Below are 20,662 nucleotides of genomic sequence, written 5' to 3' on the forward strand. Positions count from 1 at the left end.
CAACTGAATAAAATAAAGTGCATTTTAAATCGAATTTGTACTTTGTCTTCTAAAATGAATGTTTTTAAACTACACTTCCAAATTGATTTTTTTTATTACACTCCCCATTCAATATTGAATAGCCGTACTTCACACTTTTGACATTGAACCAAGATTTTATATCAAAGCTTAGCTTAAGTTGTCAACTAAATCAATTCAAAGTGACATACTGAATTTGCTGAAGAGAAAAAAATATCCATCAACATTTTGCATTTTGTTTACTAAAAGGTCTCAGGTAACTTAAAGTCCTGGTTAAATTATGCAGTCTCCATGTGGGATTATAACTTAATGATGATGTTGGAATGTAGCAACACAATTGAAATACAGTAGAGCATGAATAGAATTCATGCAGAATTAAACAGCTTTGAAAGGAGCAATTTCAGTTGGTATAATGAATAGTTCCTCTTGCTCCAGGTCAATGGCAGTATTTGATCAGGTTTCACCTTTATAAACAATAACATCAACATCTATTTACACAACATTTTTAACAAAAAATTCCAATGCACTTTACAGGGACATTTTCAAACAAATACTTCTTTTGAATAGAGAAACCCTAGTCCTTGGATTCAGTCCCCTATCTAGAACTATGAACAATCAGGGCTTGGTGTTGACTGATAATTCTCCAGAGAATTTCAAAAATCTTGCTTCAAAGTTAAAACTTGCAGTTGGAGATTTGTTGTATGTTGGAAGTGTAGAGGGAGAGCTGCCAATTGAGTTTCATGGCACTCAGGGAATGGGTGACATTATTGCCAACTGCCACACAGCTCCACTGTTTGGAGTGTTGAAATATTTAAATACAAGATCCTCACTCCTGACTTCAGCCAGCCTCCTGCTGTTAATTTAAAACTATAATATTTCATTTAAATGGCAATTTCCCCCTCTGAACCTAAAACTTAAACTGTTGCTCATGCAACTCCTCCATCTTCTGAACAGCAATCGGTCTCCATACATCAAATCCTGAGTGATAAATTGCCAGTCAGAACAAATTACTAGTCAGAACTGTGTTCCGTTCCAACCGGTTCAAATTAGTGCCGTTCTGCTGTACTTGTTCCATCTGGTGCTACAAACTCATTACATTTTATTTTTATCTCAATTTTTTTTATGAAGTTATGAAATGTAAACTGTAGTCAGAAAAGTTTACCCTGCAAAGCAGAATAGAACTTTAAAATCTGGCTTCTCCAAATCTCATACCCAAAACCCTTAATGAAACAAAAACATTCTCAGATGGTCTACTTAGAGCTTCAGCAGAACTACCACCTGGTCTATCTTATTAAGCTGCTCTCACAGACATAACATAAAAGGAACTTCCAATGTTTAAGTATAACCCGAGGAAAGATTATTTGCATTTCTAAAATCAATTGCTTCTTTTCCTTAGAAGCAGCTGTCTTCAGAGAAATGCTTTAAGAAGAACAGTGTTAGATCCATTAGAGATAATGGAAACACAAATTTCTGAGTAAGATGATTCCAGGAGCAATTGTCAAGAGAATATTTGCATCTTCAGCACTCACGATTAAAGTTTTGCCAACCACACACTTGCCTATCTTTGCAATGGGCAAGTCACACAAAGCTGTGTGAATGGAATGTAAATGGTGAAAACCCACATAGAACACGTTATCACTAAAAAGGAGGTATTAGATGCCTTGGTGGGCTTAAAGGTGGATATATCTCCAGGGCAGATGAGATGCATCCCGGGATGCAATGGAGGAGATTGCTGGAACCGTAACAGAGACTTTTAAATCTTGGCCACAGGCAAGGTGCCAAACGACTGGCTCACAGCAAATCTGCTGCCGTTATTCAAGAAAGGCAGCAGGAAAAAGCCAGGTAATTACAGGCCTGTGAGTCTAACTTCAGTAGTAGGGAAATTATTGGAAAGAATTCTGCGGGGAGATTAATCTGTACTTGGAAAGGTAGGCATTAATCAAACATAGTCAGTGTAACTAGTACTTGGATAAGAAAGGCATAGAGGGTTAAGGGCAAATGCAAGTACATGGGATTAGTGTAGACAGGCATCACGGTTGACATGGATGAGGTGGGCCAAAAGGACACTTTTCTGTGCTTATGTTTCTCTGATTCTGTTACTCTGTTGGAGGAAGATCCTGTCTGACCAATTTGAATGAATTTTTCGAAGCAGTAACAAATTGCATTGATAAGAGTTGTACAGTGACCTCATGGACTTGGAGTTCAATGAAGACTCTGACAAGATCACACATGGGAACTGGTTTTAAAACTTAGAGCCTATGGAACCTAAAGGCAAGTCAGCAAATTAGATCCACAATTGGCTTGGTGATGGGAAGCAGAGGATAATAGAGGGTGTTTTTTTTTGTCATTGGAAGTCTGTGATCAGCAATGTCCACACAGGTATCAGTGCTGGGACCCTTAATGTTCATTGCATACACTAACGGTTTGGATACAAATGTAGGATGTATAATCAGTAAGACTGCAAATGACACAAAATTGGTAGTCCTGTTGATAGTGATGATAGTTGTAGGCTGCAGGATGCTATTGATCAGTTGGTAAGACAGCAGAGCAAATGACAGATGGAACTTAGTCTTTATACATGCAAGTTGATGCACTTTGGGAGGACTAATAACTCAGAGTCGAGGACACAGCTTAGACACATCGCAGGAACCAGCCTCCCCTCCATGGACTCTGTCTACAGTTCTTGCTGCCTCGGTAAAGCAGTCAACATATTCAAAGACCCCATCCACCCTGGACATTCTCTCTTCTGCCCCCTCCCATTGGGTAGAAGATACGTACCACCAGGCTCAAGGACAGCTTCTACCCTGCTGTCCTAAGACTATTGAACAGTGCCCTAGCACGATAAAATGGACTCTTGACCTCACAATATACCTCGTTATGGCTGTGAACCTTATTGTCTGCCTGCACTGCACTCTTCTGTAACTGTAACATTTTATTCTGCATTCTGTTACTGTTTTCCATTGTCCTACCTCGAAGCACTGTTGTAATGAGATGATCTGTAGGGATGACACGCAAAACAAAATTTTTCACTGTATCTCGGTACATGTGATGATAATAAACCAATTTACCAATTTACATACACAATGAATGGTAGCACATTGGGAGTACTGAAGAAGAGAGTGACCTTGGTGTACAACTTCAAGATGGCAACACAGGTAGATAAGGTAGTGAAGGCGGCATACAAGATATTTGCCTTCATTAATCGGTGTATAGAATATAGGTGCAGGGAGGTTAGGATACAGGTTTGGAAAACATTGGCCAGCACATGGCTAGAATACTCCCATGCAGTTTTAGTCACCACTCTATAGAAAAGGTGTGATTGCACTGGACAGGGTACAGAGGAGATTCACCAGGATGTTGTCTGGGATGGAGAATTCCAGGTATGAGGAAAGATTGAATTGGCAGGATTTGTTTTCCTTGGAGAGGAGGCTTACGGGATAGTTGATAAAAGTTTGCTCAATTATGAGGGGCATAGGTAGAGTATATAGTAGGAAACATTTCCCCAAAGGAGAGGTGTCTAAAAATAGAGGGCTTAGGTTTAGGATAAGGGGTAAGAGTAGAGTGGATTGGAGGAAGGACTTATGTCACTCAGAGGGTGGTTGGTGGGGGCAAGTACTCTCTTGACATTAAAGAAGTATCTAGTCAACTTGAATCACCAAGGCATAGTACCCTGTGGACTAAGTGTTGGTGATTGTGATTGAATTAGATGGGTGTTTGATGGTTGGCATCTATATGGTGGACTGAAGAGTCCTAGTTCTGTGCTGTATGTCTCTATACCTCTAATATAAACAGCCTTGCTCTGCTTTTCACTCCAGTACAATGGAAGGGGTTTAAAATGGGTTTTCTCCAACCTTAGCACAAGGCCATCTTTTAATGATTCTTTCTTAGTCACATTCCCAACACTCACATTCAGATACAAACTGCATTGCTAAATTATGATGTGGTATCTTATACAAAATCCACTTTGGGGGATGTCTTATTGCTCACATCCTAACATAACACCTCATAATATGCATTTTCTTCTGGTTTACCAGTATCTCAATAGGTGTAGAAAGTATTCTTTGTCTTTTTCTTGTTTTAAAACAACTTTGTGGGTCACTCTAATATATCGCTTCTGAAAATGACTTTAGGAGCAAGAACTTCAAATGCAACAGGCACAGAAGAGTGGTTACATATCCTTGGGCAAACGATAATATCAGTTTCAGCAATCCCTACTGATGTGCTGAATGTTCTCGCAATAGTCAGCATATAGATCAGCAGAAGCCTGCTCTTAATGTCACTGAATGAATGGAGGGAGCTGGAAGAATGCTTCCAAGGAGTCAGAGAGACCTGGACAGACTGAAGGCAGTACCCACAGTGTCTTTGTGCAAGGGAAACTCATAGAACCTCCAAGGCTACAGGCATGTACACCTGGTAGGAGGTCCATATGAGGACCTGAGTGTGGTCTCCATTTGTATTTGGGAGGATCAGCAAAGCAGGTAAATGCCTCCATGCCTGTTCAGTCTATTCCTGTGGGAGGAGGGAAAAGTTGAATGTAGAAAACACTGAAATGTTGCAGAGATCAGCAATAGCAACTTGGAATGATCCTGAAGCTGGGAAGCTGAAAGTGACTGTTGCCTTGTCCACACACAAAGCTTTCAAACCATGCCTGCAAAGTTGCATTTGAGGTCTCAAAGATGTTCAGAGATAAAAATGCAGTGCGAGTCAGTAAATGGTATAGTTTCAAGGCGAAAGGATTAATAAAACCTAGCTTTGTGTTGTAAATAGCAATTGTCATGTTTCAGATTAATAACCTTATTGCAGATGAATGATGTGTGTTACACTAATCTTTACATCACTTAGGGGAGTTTCACAAAAGTTCCGCTGAAAAATTGATACTACATAGTTGAAAACTGGAATTTCATGATGTGTGCTAAGACATTTGGACAATTGAGAGAAGTTGCCTTTCTCTGGGTTAAGCAATTTTTTAAAATTACAGAATTGACTTTTCCCCAGCACTGTGAAAATGAATTTCTAGCCCCTAGTACTTCATCGGTAGATAATCTGGAAAAAGATCAAGACTTCCAAAATATCTGAATTATTATTTATTCCTGCAAAAGGACCAAGGTGCCAATATGGCATCTCCTGTATAAGACAAAACTTTCATCACTCTTGGAGATTATATTAATTACAAGTACTGTAAATCTGACTAATTGCTTCAGCATGTATAAACTGAAGGGAATAATTAAATGCAACTTTTGTCACCAGTTCAAATCCCTTTCATCCCTCTGAAGAGTTTAAGCTGATTTACTTCCCATTATGCACTCACTGACGACATTGTGAGATCCAACATTATCAAAATAATAATGGCACCCACATATTTTATTTTCTCTTTGCTTGCATTGAAGCTTTGATGCGAAGAGAAGGCACCAGGGAGCAGGATGTTAATTTGTTTCTTTGGAGATCACTTTTACCAAGGGCATTTTGATGTTTGAACTGTAAGGTTGAGATTTGTCTCACATCATGTCAGAGAACTTAGCCAGTCTTTTGCTGAGTGAATCTTTCATTTTCTGCAACCAATTTAATACCACTAGAAAAGATTAGCAAACCACTAATTGTTACTTTTTAACTACACTGTCATCATTGTCACAAGGATTTCCAATGGAAACATGTTAGCTACATCAATTGTCTGTGCTGTGTGAATATTCATGTCATTTTTTTTTAGGGGTCAGGGACTACAGTGGGTAAAGCTGTTGCAGTATGAAACAATTGAAAAATTTCCAAAGGTGCAATGAAGTAAACTTTAGATTCAGTTCACCAAGACAGGAATAGGCCTCTGAATTAAAGCTTTGGGTTTTGCAAACAAATTGGTACAGCCACAGATATGGCCAATTCTTCAGCCTCCTGCGTTCTGAAATTCAACTGATTTTAACCCCTTTACCTCTGACCACTTTTAATAAAAGATGGTTTCTGTATTTAAAAGACTTTGGAGAAACGTGGAGTTAGAAGAATGAAGATCTTCAAAATTTAACTAAGTATCTGCTAATGAAATATTTCAGTTCTCCACCAGTATCATAAAGCTGGATCATAACGCATTAATTAAATTTTGCAGGACACTAGTTGTGAAAGGGGTTCATCCTTTACAAAGAAAACTTGCACTGAAATGGTGCCCCTTAGAATGACCTAAAATGCTTCACAGCCAGTGAAGCAATTTTAAATTCCAGTCACCATTCGAGTAATGTCAAAAATAGTTCAATACTGTTTATGTGATCTTTCTTTGTGCTATTGATCTGCTTTAGTATTTTTGGTTCAGTGGTAGATGTTAACCTGGTCATTGGAAGAACTCGCCTGCTCTTAGAAACCTTCATGTTCAATTGAGGTTTGAGAAAGCCCCGGTTAAATCAAGACCTGTTCTTGTTGCACCTCAAGGATGTGTGCTTAGCCCACTGCTCTATTCTCTCTACCCTCATGAATATCTGGCTAAACACAGCTCAAATGCCAATGACACCACTGTTAGTAGAATCTCAAACGGTGATGAAGAGGCATACAGGAGTGAGATAGATTGGCTGGTTGAGTGGTGTCAGTCACAGAATAACCTCGCACTCATCGTCAGCAAGACCAAGGAATTGATTGTGGACTTCAGGAAGGGGAGGTCAGGAGAACACACACCAGTCCTCATTCAGGGGTCTGTGGTGGAAAGGGTGAGCAGCTTCAGGTTCCAAGGTGTCAACATCTCAGTGGATCTATTCTGGGCCCAACACATTGACACAACTATGAAGAATGCATGCCAGCGGCTCTGCTTCATTGAAAGTTTGAGGAGATTTGCTGTCACCAAAGACTCCTACAAATTTCTATAGGTGTATGGTGGAGAGCATTTGGACTGGTTCCATGCAGCTTGGTATGGAGGTTACAATGCACAAGATCGCAAGAGGCTGCAGAGGGTTATAGGCTCAACAGCTCCATCAAGGGCACAACCATCCCCACCATCGAGGACAACTCAAGAGGCAGAGTCTCAAGAAAATGGCATCTATCACTAAGGACCCTCACCATCTGGGACATGCCCTCTTCTCATTTCTACCATTGGGGAGGAGGTAAAGGAGCCTGAAGACCCACATTCAATGATTCAGAAACAGCTTCTTCCCTGCAACGATCAGATTTCTGAATAGTCCATGAATGCTACTTTGTTATTCCTTTTTTTTTGCACTATTTATTTTTGTAATTTAAGGTAATTTTTATGTCTTTGCACTGTACTGCTGCTGCAAAACAACAAATTTCACATCATATAAGTCAGTGATGATAAATCTGATTCTCATTCTGAGATTTACATGACAATCAAGAAGCAAGAAAGTTTTAATTAAGAATTTAGTGTGACATTGAAGCAATGTGGAGGTCAGAGGGAGTAAGGACAATATGTACTCCTTTCAAACCGAAGTGGCTTTCATAGGAAAGTCTGGACCCTTACATATCTCAATCAGCACAGTGCCCTCAGAGATGAGCTTGGAGATTATGGTATTCAAGTGATACTTCTGCTTTTGCCCTCCTCGGAGTAAAACTAGCCTGTGTGGAACGAGTGCTATTTTGGTGCTTTTCAAGTAACCACAGCAAACTATTGTATTGCTTCCAATTGATTATACACATTGAAGTCACAGTTCACTGAAGAGAGAATAGTATAGAAGAAAAAATGAACTGTCCTGTCCCAAAAAAGGGATGATCATAGTTAAAGGTGAATTTTTGTATTTGTGGGGCACAAAACCTGATTTTTCTTTTGAGAACTTCAGAAAGCATCGGAACGTTTGATCAGCCTTTGTCTATTCAGAAGGATCAGTGGATTAAGAAAGAGACATAAATGAAGGGTACAGATGTTACAGGCACGATAGAGGTGGGGGAGTTGCATTTTTGATTAGAGATCACATCACAGCAGTACTTAGACAGGATATCCTGGAGGAACGTCCAGTAAGGCTATATAAGTAGAACTCAGAAATAAGAAGAGGATGATCTCTTTGATGGGATTGAACAAGAGGCCCCCCAATAGCTAGCAAATATGCAGGGAGATTGCAGATAGGTGTAGGAATAATAGGCTTGTAACTTTAACTTCCCTCATATTGATTGGGACTGCTGTACTGCTAATGGATTTGATGGAGCAGAATTTGTTAAGTGTGTCCAGGACAGTTTTCTCAAGCAGAATGTCGATTGCCCAGTGAGAAAGGGGGCAACACTCAACCTCCTCTTGGGAAATGAGGCAGGGTAAGTGGCAGATGTGTCAGTGGGACCAGTGACCATAATTCTATTAGTTTTATAATAGTTATGGAAAACAATAGGTCAGAAGTCCTAAACTGGGAGTGGGGTGGGGTGGGGGAGGGGAGGAGGAGGCTACTTTTCATGACATTAGACAAGAACTTGCAAAGGTTGATTGGGAAAGGCTGCTTACTGGTAAAGGGATTTCTTGCAAGTGGGGGGCTTTTAAAATGAGATAGGGAGAGTTCAGGGCCAACATGTTCCTGATGGAGTGGCAGAATTAGGGAACCAGGGTTGACAAGGAATATTGAGGATCTAGTCAGGAAAAAGGAGACATATGTCAGGTATAAGTAAGTCAGGCAGCTGGGATCAAGGAAATCCCTTGAGGATGTCGGAGTACACTTGAGAAGGAAATCAGGAGGGCATAAAGGGGACATGAGATATCCTGGGCAGATAAGATAAAGGAGAATCCAAAGAGATTTTATCAATATTTTAAGAGCAAAAGGATAACTAGGAAGAGAGTTGGTCCTTTTAAATATCAGTGTGGTCCTGTATGTGTGGGCAAGGTCTTAAATGAATACTGCTCATCTGTATATACTATGGGGAAGGTCATGGTATCTCGTGAACTCAGGGAAGAGAATGGAGATATCCTGAAAATTTACTTATGCAATCTTGAAGCACGTAAAGGTGGATATATCCCTGGGGTATGATCAAGTGCATCCTGGAACACTGTAGGAAGCAAGGACTTTGACAAGGTCCTAAATAGGTTGGTCCAAAAGATGGGATTACATGGAATCCAAGGTGAGCTAGTCAATTGGATACAAAATTGGCTTGGTGGAAGGAGTTAGAGGGTGGTAGTGGAGGCTTTTTCAGGTTGGAGGCCTGCAATGTGCTGCAGGGATCAGTGCTGGGTCCCCTGTTGTTTGTCATATACAGTATATTAATAATTTGGATGAAAATGCAAGTGGCATGATTAGTAAGTTTGTAGATGACACTAAAACTGGTGATGTAATGGACAGTAAAGAAGGTTGTCTAAGGTTACAACAGGGACTAGGTCAACTGGGAAAGTGGGCAAAGGAATGGCAGATGCAATTTAACTCAGACAAGTACAAAGTGATGCATTTGGGAAGTTAAACCAGGGCAGGACATGCACAGAGTGACTAAGAGGTACGAATACATGGTTCCTAAAATTGGTGACACAGGTAGATAGGATGGTAAAGGTAACATATGACATACTTGCCTTCATTGGTCAGGGCATTGAGTACAAGAGTTGGGGTGTCATGTTGCATCTGCATAAGATGGAGATCGCACTAGGAGTATATGGTTCTGATCACTTTTCTATAGAAAGGATGTGATTAAGCTTGAGATGGTGCAAAAAAGATTCATGATGACATTGCCGGGTCTGAAGGGCTTGCATTTAAGGAGAGACTGGATAGGCTGGGACTGCTTCCTTCGAGCAAAAGAAGCTGGGGAGTGACCTAATCGAGATTTATAAGGTCGGGGGGGGGGGGCGCGGTGGGGGTGGGTGGTGAGCAAAGATAAGGTGGATGGTCACAGTCATTTTCCAGGGATATCCTAAGGGCATACAGTTAAGTTGAGAGGGGAAAGATTTAAAGGAGACCTGAGCGACAAGTTTTCCACACAGAGGGTGGTGGGTATATGGAATGAACTGTCAAAGGAAGTGCTAGAGGCAGGAACAGTTACAACATTTAAAAGATATTTGGACAGGTAAATTGATAGGAAAGGTTTAGAGGTATATGAGCCAAATGCAGGTAAATTTCAGATAAGCACCTTAGTTGGCATAGACAAATTATGGCAAAGAGCCTGTTTCCGTGCTGTATAACTCTATGACTCTATGAAGAGAAAGGAGGGTCAAAACACAGGCATTAGACAGCAGACAAGTCAGAGCAGTCAATGGCTGGCCCAACTGAACTGATACCAAAGTGACAGAACTTTATGAGGTAAGTGCAAGAAGGGTTACCTGTGCCACTCTGTGGTGCCATCGTCCTTGTAAGGCAATGGGTGGAGCCAAGTGAGAAGTGAGACAGCTGATCATTATGGCTTTGAATGTGGTAGTGTTGCATCTCTTAGCATTTGGAGGCTCATCACAAGATACCTCACATTATCATCAGCTCTTAGACGTGCATGATGTCTGCAGGAACAGGGTACTTTGAAGGATACAGCAAATTAAACAATGCCCAGTGCATTCCTCCATTACCAGGAGGTTCAAACGCAAATTGGAAGTACAGTGCCTCATTTCCCATCTTGGGGACCTTACAGCCTAATGGCGTGAACATCGAATTCTCCTAATTTAAGTAAACCAAACCGCCACCCACCAACCCTCCCCCCCACCATGCCACTTCTTTTCTTCCCTTTTCTAGTCTCTTTCTCTTTTTCCTCCTTGCCTATTTCTTTTTTTCCCTCTCCTCCCCTTCCCCCATGGGGCACCTGCCTCCATACTGTAGACCCATTCCCTGGTAGATCTGCTCTCCCCCCACCTCCCCTGTATCTGCCTATCACTATCTCTTACCTGCATCTACCTATCACCACCCTGTGCCCACCCTGCCTCCCCTCTTTTGTCCACCTATCACTGCTCTGTTCTTCCCCCTTATATATTGGGCTTCCCCTTTTCCTATATCTTCTGTTCTGAAGAAGGGTCCTGACAAGAAATGTTGACCGTCTGTTTTTCACCATGGATGCTGCCTGTCCTGCTGAGTTCCTCCAGCATCTTGTTGTTTTTTTCATCTCAATGCCAAGTCATGTGCATCTTGGCATGACATATTGTGATTTAAATACTCCTGAGGAAGCATTCAACAATGTAAGTGGTCCAGCATTCAAATATTGTGCTTATCCTACTGAAAGTCTACTGTCAAAGCTTTATATGGCAAGAAGAAATTTTCACCCATTTCCTAAAACTTACTCTGTAATGTCAGATGACCACAGTCAAACACAAGTGGCTGCAGGACATTTTTGTACTTCTGCTGAATATTTTCAATTTAAGGATTATCAAATCAGGAAAAAAATGTTCAGAGTTGAAGAAACAATTGGGTGAAAGGGATGAACAGGTGACAACAAGGGGATGAAATATAGGGAGAAGTATAGCGTGTAACTGGTCAACTTGGAAGCACAATGCTTAAGGTTTGTGTGCTTGATAGGGCTTAAACTTTGACTAGTGGTGGTGAAGATTTTCTCAAGGAACCAAGATTGCACTGCTACATTGTGGAGCATTAAATGTGATGAAGAGGTACTCAGCCTCATCCAAAGGATGCAATCATATCACAGTCTTCAAATCATAAAATGTCAGCAGGAAATTTAAATTCAGTTCATGAAACTGGAATAAAAAGTTACTGTCAATAAGGGTGACCATGAAAGTACTTGGATTATCATTGAAACTTATCTGGCTAACAAAAGTCCTTAAGGGAAGATGATCTGCATGCTGGCCAATGATCAACATATCCAGTGAAGGAATAAAAAACACTCTCTCTCATAAATTGCAATAAGGTTGCCAACTTCGTTTTCAATAAAATGAAACATGGGTACAGTAAATTGTTAGCAATCATTGTAAACCTATTTCTGATACACCCTTATAATAATGACAATAATAAGAAGAGGTTACATTTTAAAATGACTGGCCAACCCTTGATAGAAAGTTGATCACAACAAGAATCACCTACATTTCTGTGATGTGTTACTGCTGCACATTAATTAACATTTATTGCTGTAAAAATATTACTAATGCACATATGGGAATGCACCCGTTCACACAAATAGATATCTTTCTCACTTCTCTTGCCATGCAATCAAAGTTCAAATAGAAAGCCAGCAGAATGATCATGGACTAAGCTGAACATCCAGACTTTTTCTGATTCTCTCAGTTTTGTAGAATATTTGGCTATGTCACTTGTTGAGAGTTGACAGATGCAGCAGACTCACATAGAAGCTAAGAAGTTATTTTCATTAACAGTGCAGTTCTCTGAGAGTTTAATTTTTAAATTTCCATTTCTGTTTTGCTGCCATTTGCCTCCCATCTGGATCTTTGTTTTGAACCCAGTTCGTTTGTAATGAATATTAATCTTTTTTACTAGCTATTGGTCATTGGTGCAAATCCAACAAAATATCACTTTCTCTTGGAGAGGAATGGAAATGTCAGGTTGAAATAATAACAGTTCTTTGTGGGAAATGGTATGGAATATTACCAAAAATATACACCCAAGTTAAACATGATGCTGTTGAGATGTATTGCTGTCACTCAATCCACCAATAATATTTATGGAGAAAAGAAAATTCAGGAGATTTTAATTGTTTTTCTTCTCACTCCTTGGATCCCTTAAAGAAAAAAGTATAGCCTTTCTGAATGTTGAGGACATTATGACCCGGCCCTCACAGAACCTCTAGTCAGAGAGGATCAGGATGTTGGTCAGATGATCTGTTTCTTTGGGGCAGCCTTCTTATATTGGCCTCATCTGGTGATAGGACATCCGTGCTCTTATATTCAACAACACGGCAAATAAAGGCCAGCATCCAGTGTGCCTTTGTTGCCATCTCTCCACTTGTGCTGAGATCTTCATTGATCTTTTGGGGAGGGAGGAGGATTACAACAGGCTAAGTTCTTTCCATTTCATTAACATTTTATATTTGCTGCAGACAGAAGGACCGTGCATGTCTCCCTTTGGGCAAACTCTAAAATTTCTCAGATAACATGAAACTGGAGACCTGGTACTATGTGTCACATATTCCTCTCTATTCTCCCCCAGCCTGTATTTTGAAATGTGCATTTCCCTGGTATATTCTTGGTTTGGCTGAGTGCCACTTCAGGTTAGCCAGCCCAAGGTTCTGCAGTTCCATTCAAAGATTCTGTCCCTTACAATCCCCAACTCTATTGACTTTCCCTGCTGTTCATCCCGGATGAAGTTGCCTGAATGTAGCCCTGATGTTTTGGATGACTCCTTTATTGAGCTTGCAAACCCATTGCATAGACATTGCTAATGAAGCCAATTCCAGTTTCACCTCATGGACTCCATATTTCATCACCTCAGTTTTGCTTGATGAACTCTCATACTCCACCTTGCATGTAAATTCTAGCTTACCTACAAACACCACCCATATCCTATCCAGACTGCTTCATCCACTTTTTCATCTGTTTCACCATTGACTGCTTGCCTTTTAACACGCTGAATACAGAAGGATTTGTATCATTCCTTCTGCAGCATCACCTCATCCTAACTTGGCAAGATCTTCCAAGTTTGCTTGTCAGCACCGTGTTGCATTCTTTTGCTGCTAGACTTCTTCAACCTCATACTTTCCTCTATTTCACCAGTAAACCCTTTAAGTGACCAGGCCTATCCCTCTAGAACTCATCAAAAAAATCCTTTTTCTCTCACTATTGTCTACATGGACTTTAATAAGGCCTTTGACAAGGTCCCACATGGGAGATTAGTTCAGAAGGTTCAGTCGATGGGTATCCATGGTAAGGTTGTAAACTGGATTCGAAATTGGCTGAGTGGGAGAAGACAGAGAGTGGTTGTTTCTCAGATTGGAGGCCTGTGACTAGCGGTGTGCCTCAGGGATCTGTGCTGGGGCCATTGTTGTTTGTTGTCGATATCAATGATCTAGATGATCATGTGGTAAATTGGATTAGTAAGTTTGCGGATGACACTAAGATTGGAGGTGTAGTGGACAGTGAGGAAGGCTTTCAAAGCTTGCAGAGGGATCTGGACCAACTGGAAAAGTGGTCCAGAAAATGGCAGATGGAATTTAGTGCAGACAAGTGTGAGGTGTTGCATTTTGGAAGGACAAATCAAAGGAGGACATACACAGTAAATGGTAGGGCACTGAGGAGTGCGGAGGAACAAAGGGATCTGGTTGCTCAGATACATAATTCCCTGAAAGTAGAGTCACAGGTAGACAGGGTTGTAAAAGAGGCTTTTGGCATCCTGGCATTTATAAATCAAAGTATTGAGTATAGGAGTTGGAATGTTTTGGTGAGGTTGTATAAGTCATTGGTGAGACCAAATTTAGAATATTGTGTGTAGTTCTGGTCGCCGAACTACAGGAAGGATGTCAGTAAGATTGAAGGAGTGCAGAGGAGATTTACAAGAATGTTGCCGGGTCTTCAGGAGTTGAGTTACAGGGAAAGATTGAGCACGTTAGGACTTTATTCCTTGGAGCGGAGAAGAATGAGGGGCGAATATGATAGAGGTTTACAAAATGATGAGGGTCATAGACAGAGTTAATGCAAGTAGGCTCTTTCCACCTAGATTAGGAGAGATAAGTACGAGAGGACATGGCTTTAGGGTGAAAGGGGAAAGGTTTAGGGGGTACATTAGAGGGAACTTCTTCACTCAAAGAGTGGTGGGAGTGTGGAATGGGCTGCCATCTGATGTGGTAAATGCAGCAGGCTTGCTCTTAACTCTTAAGAGTAAATTGGATAGATACATGGACGAGGGAGGTCTGGAGGGGGTATGGGCTGGGGGCAGGTGAATGGGACTAGCAGAATAATGTTTCGGCACAGACTAGAAGGGCCGAATGGCCTGTTTTCTGTGCTGTAGTTTTCAATGGTTCTATGGTTCTATTAAGAAAAATATCCCCAAAACCTCATTGTTCAAGCCTTCAGTCACCTCCATGTTTTCACTCTACTTATGCCCTGTTCCCACTCTAATACTGTGAAACACTTTATTGTGCATAATTTATGCCCCAATGTAAACAAAAATTGCTATGAACACCTTTCGTTCTTTACTAGATTCTGCTGACAACTTATTAAAACTACACCTCTTTTTTAATGAAAGATGGTTCAGCAAAAGTACAATTGCTCACTGGAGTTTTGTTTATGTTTTACAGGAAAGAGCCTCTATGGTTGAATAGAAAGCCAGACGTTTAAGATATAATACTGTTGTTTGTGAATTAGGAAACAGATGTGTCTGGTAATCTTGCCTCAGGCTGACTGCAATCTTGTAATGTTTCTGTAAGGGTAAGATTTATCAGCTTGTACATCCCACCCTGCTGGGAACACAGGGTATCATAACAAGCTGCACAGCGCATAATTCATACAAGAATGTTCTTCACTATTTGTCTTCAACATTAATGAAACTTGTCAACTCCCAAGATAACAAAAGTTTCAATGCAGATTTAAGAGACTTCAGAGTGTCTCAGTAACACAAAAACTGAAGTACATTTTCATGATCTTATTAGACAGCGATGTATCAATAAAAATATATTGTGCCTTAATTATTTTAAGGTGATACTAGTAAATTTATTTTTATATACCTTATAATATGTAACAGCAGAATTTAACAGGGTGCAATTTCCGATTGCGTTTCAGTCTTTAGAGAAATTAATGTGTTTCATGATACCCTTCCAAATAGCTTTGTTCTCTTTGCTAAAATATTAAGTTATACTTGGTAATTGAGCTTTAAAAACAGGATTAAATCTCTAAACGTAAATTATTTTCTATGGATTATGTTAGCATTTACTGTGAGATTGGAAAATGAATTGCAAATACTTTTATAAACAGCCTACATCCTTTTTGTACAACACAAATATTAATAAAAACATGATGCTGGTAGCCTTTTGAATTTTCAACCTGTACATGATGTTTCTAATTCCTACTTTGCTATTGTACTTACCCTGGCATTGGGCCACTACTACCGAGACTGTAAACCTGGCGTGGATTCAGAAGAAACTGGAATTTTCTGAAGATTCTGTGAAAAGAATATAAATAAACTATCCATTAGTTAAAGCAATCTGTTTTATGTTAGAATTTTATGCCAGCTTCCTAAAAAAGTTTATTTGATAAAGCATAAAGGAGTCTTTACAGACAAAGTAATACATGTGAATTCATCATTTAATAGTAATGAAGAAGTGATCTGTATTGTTACTGTAATCATTTTAGTTTTAATGATGATTTATAATGAAGGTCTTTTCCAGGAGGGTGCTTGGGTCAAGCTTCTACTGGTGTCACACCTAATTAATGTCCCCAGGTAGTGCTTTTACAGAAATGTGAGTTGAAGCAGTGCACAAGTCACAGGGGAGGATAAATAGAGGCACTTGTAGGGGATATTAACTAGACACGACACTTGTACCAGGTCATTTGTTTTCTATTCTCTATTTTCACTGCACAATTAATGAGTGACAATTTCAATCATACAGCATTTAGTATTTCATTGAAATTAAGTGGAATTAAAAAGAAGTTTACAAAATTATCTTGTGGTGTTTGTCTTGTCAGATTTATTCTTCAAAATTAGTATTTAAATCTGATCACTTAATCTTATGTTCCAAAAAAAATAAACTGCTGAAACAACTCAATGGGTCAAGCAACATGTATGGAGGCAAAGGGATAGTCCCTATTACATTATATTATCTTTGCTGGGGATGGATCAGTTCTTAAAGATAAACTAACTTCATCAAAGTGCACTCAGCATCAGACATTTATTTATTTTTTAATCAAAATTGCAAACATTGCAAAACAACTGGCATTTCATTTATCAAATGCATTTTAAGACTATCAAACTGTACTGCTGCTTTACAGATAGTTGATAGGGATAAGATGTTAATCATTATCCTTTGGAATAAGCAGGAAATGGAGGAAGTTAACATAGCTTTATGAAGAACTGCATTAACTTCCACAAGCATCATTTACTTAAAGGAAATTCAGGAAAAGCTGCAGTAAACATTCTTTCTACATAATGTCTTTACGTCACCAGCTAAAGCATGATAACAATGATTCTCAAATTTTCCTGGCTTGTGATATTGTGGCAGGTGGTGCCCTACTGTGCTGGCACTGCCAATATGTGTGGAAGGTCAGAGATAGGCATTGGGGACCAGGCAGGAACAAAACCCTATTAGGTGCATCTCTGGCACTCGTCAACCCTTTCTGCAATGAAACTGATGTCATTTTCTGCTTTGAATTGCTGTATATACTGGGCCCCTCCCTTCACTTGCTGGATCACACTCATTTCAGCCTACTGTGTGCTGGGGCCAATTTGGCTGACTATTTTTGGAAGTCTTTGGAGGTCCAGTGCATTTACCTGCCTTGAACACTAACTACAAAGACCACTTCAATTTTGTGGAGACCACCATGCTACCACTCATTTGATACACCACTGCCACAGGAATGCTCAAGTTCAAGTTACTTTATTGTCATTCACCCATATGCTATAAAAACACATGGAAGAACGAAATGTCGTGTCCCCCAGACTCGCACAACAGAGGACATACATAAAACAGAAGACATACAATAAACGCAGACAAAAAAATTGTGCAAGTACAAATATTGCAAAAAATGGTATATACAGAATACAAATTTAGTGCAGAGTTAGTGCAAAACCAAGTTGGACAAAGAAAATACAGAACTCAGTGTGTTGCACTAATTGTAAACATGTTCAGCAGCAGCCAAAGTTCTTAAACGCCGTTGTGCAAACCAGGTCTTCTGATGCGGCATTTGTCTGAAACTGTCCCCAGGGTATTCAGGAGCCTAATAGCCTGGGGAAAAATACCGTTTTACAGTCTATTAGTTCTGGCCCGGATGCTCTGGTACCACTTACGACAGCAGTGGGACAAATAGGTCGTGAGAGGGTTGAGAGGGGTCATCTATGATACTGCAGGCCTTGCGGGTGCATCGTGTTTTGCAGGATGGAGGGAAGAGGTACTCCAATGATCTTTTCAGCTGTACTCACAATTCTCTGCAAAGTCTTACGGTCAGAGATGTTACAGTTACCATACCAGGCAGGAATATTGAGCCTCTTTGAGACAAGAGCAAATATTTGTTTTGGAGAATCCTTATTTTGGCTTCCTTCATTGGTTGCAATTACATTTTGAGAGGCAGAGAGTAACTATGCCCTAGGTTAGGCATTTTGAAGTCTCTGAAGCCATGGAAACCCAATTCAACCAGACCTCTGGCCTTTCCCAAGGATTTCCACTCATGTCCCACCTTGGAAATAAAGTAAACATGGGTAATTTCAGATGGCTAACATTCTTTTTCATTGTCATTGTTGATAAAGCAGGACGATGCCTTCTATTTGAGTTGGATACTGACTAATCTTATATTTATACTTAAAAGACACAGGGCATAATAATACGTCCATAATTATGTGGATTTATCATTGGTCCACTGCATTTAGAATTGTTGTTGAATTGCTCAGTGAGTACAACATTTTGCTGTGTTTCTTTTTTCATAAATCACTGACACACAAAAATAGAGTCTCACCTTTCTCCTTGTTTCCCACCACTTTTGGGATTGACGAACACCAGAAGAGGATGTGTGCCTGGAACTGGCGTGATCTGGAAAAGGCATCCACACTTATGCAATGTCAATCATCACTATGCAGGATTTCATTTACATATTACTTATTGCATTTTATTTTAAGAAGAGCTTGAATCCCATTGGTGCTACACTTAACAGGCCACCAGAAGCTGAAAGACACCACTGACTGCTCCTGTCAAACTCTCCCCCTTCCTCCTTGAGAGGCAATACGACCTTCTAAAAACACAACAGGCTGAAGCAATTGCCCAGCCTAGTGCTGCCTCCACATGATGTCCTAACATAGAAATATCACTTCAGAATACATCACTATCAGATAAAACAGTGTAAGTTCCTATGTTGGGAAATAAATTAAGTTAGAAACTTTTTAACAAAATATTGAAAGTGTTAACAAACAACTTAACATTGTAATATGAGACATTTTATTTGTAAATTAAGTTTGTCCATTTTCAGAATGTTTCAAAATTGATGCGAGGAAATTAGTGGAATTCTATAAAGTTTTGTCCTCAAAAGCAGTTTTTTTGTCAGTTATTAAGAACCCCTTTCCACCCCTTTCCAGCAAAACATTCACAAATGTGTGTTTATCCATTAAAAATAACAGGGGGATGAATATAAAGAAAAATCATAAGGTAGCTGTGGAATTACAAGTCTTACAATTTAAATTATTTCTTGAGGTAGTAAAAGAAAGAAGATTCCAGTTTAGTTCCTGCGTAGTCTTAGCAAGATAGAAACATTACAAAAACACATTCGATTTTTTTTTCACAACTGGAGTGAATGGCTTCCCATACCTTGGAGTCCCAATTATTCTCTGCTCCATCTACCTGTTTGTACCAAGTGCTGAACAGATGAACATTCTGGTCCTCCAAGGGCTGCTGGATTTGGAAAAAAAATGTGGAAACTTTTCTGCGGGCAAGGGAAGCAATGCCCCATCCCCTTACCCTTCATGCCATCTCCAAGGCCCAGACTTGGCTGGCTCGCACTACTTAATTGCAAATTAGTTGCTGGCTACAAAGTTCACATGGTTGCCCATTAACTATCTCTTTAGCACCAACAATTCAAAACAACTCCATTAAGCAGGAGCATTATTAAGAGCTGTACGCAATGCTTGAATTCTTTTTGGTATAAATTTTACAATGACTGCTGCAAATATGGAAATAGTTAAACATATTATAATCACATTCATATTTCATATTTTTCAGGTTTCCAAATGGCACCAAAGGCTATTTACAGTATTGAGTATATGCTGGCTCTCAGAGTAGTTCAGTCAATCCCATTCTCCCACTTACTTCCTGTGAAACATACTCTCTCACGTTCCCATCAGCGTCACCCTGATTCTCCTGCCATATTTCAGGGACAACTTACAGTAGTTGATTAACTTGCCAACAAGCACATCTTTGGGATGTAGGAGGAAACCTGAGCACCCAGGGAAACCCATGCAGTCACAGAGGAATGCCACATAGACAGCACCTGGGGTCGGGATTGAACCCAGGTCACTGAATCCATGAAGCACCAGCACTACCTGCTGTGCCACTGTGCTGTGGACAATAAATCAATGCACAATGATTAAAAAAAAATACAACAAACTTACAATGAGGAAACATTAGATTTCACATCAGGCATACAACTTATATTTCTGGACAGGAATTCTCTATCCTACTCATGAACTGTTTTGAAAGCAGTTCTTTTCACCAGATTTTCCATGGACTTACCAATTTTTACAGTTAATTAAGTAGCATATTTAATTGAAAGTAAATCTCTGATCATTAAGTGCCTTTATCATAATTGGCACAGTGGCATTTGGCACCACGCTCTTATTTAATGTTAACACCCACACATCCCTAAAAACAAGTGCTATGAATCAGCCAGTACATTTCAGATAACACCCATGAACCCTGGAAACACTGCACCCCAAATTTCAAAGCAATGCCCTACATTTTCTTACTACTCTTATACAAAATAGTCACAAACTTCCCTTGAGTATTTGTCATATTTTTCTTTCCATGATCACATTGCTGTCCTTTTCAGAGCATTAACTATGTGCCATTGGAGCACAGAATGACAGAGATGAAGTACCTAACTACCTCAGTATGAAGTCCCGATGGAATCAGGTAAATTAATGAGACTCATCCAAAGGTTATGTATGATCTATTACTTCCTCTAATTATAAATAATAAT

At 39.8% G+C, this 20,662-nt stretch overlaps 1 protein-coding gene across 1 annotated transcript in view; it reads right to left on the reverse strand.

Annotated features, from left to right (window-relative positions):
* dgkb (diacylglycerol kinase, beta) overlaps positions 1-20,662 on the reverse strand; it is a 589,337-nt gene that overhangs the window by 248,508 nt on the left and 320,167 nt on the right. Inside the window, exons 15-16 of the mRNA XM_052015544.1 lie at positions 18,434-18,507; positions 15,855-15,929 (exon numbers count right to left, since the gene is read on the reverse strand). Of these exons, the coding sequence (XP_051871504.1) occupies positions 15,855-15,929; positions 18,434-18,507 (149 nt within the window). The remainder of the gene's footprint in view (positions 1-15,854; positions 15,930-18,433; positions 18,508-20,662) is intronic.

The sequence above is a fragment of the Pristis pectinata genome, chromosome 5, assembly GCF_009764475.1.
Source record: "Pristis pectinata isolate sPriPec2 chromosome 5, sPriPec2.1.pri, whole genome shotgun sequence".
Lineage (NCBI taxonomy): Eukaryota > Metazoa > Chordata > Chondrichthyes > Rhinopristiformes > Pristidae > Pristis > Pristis pectinata.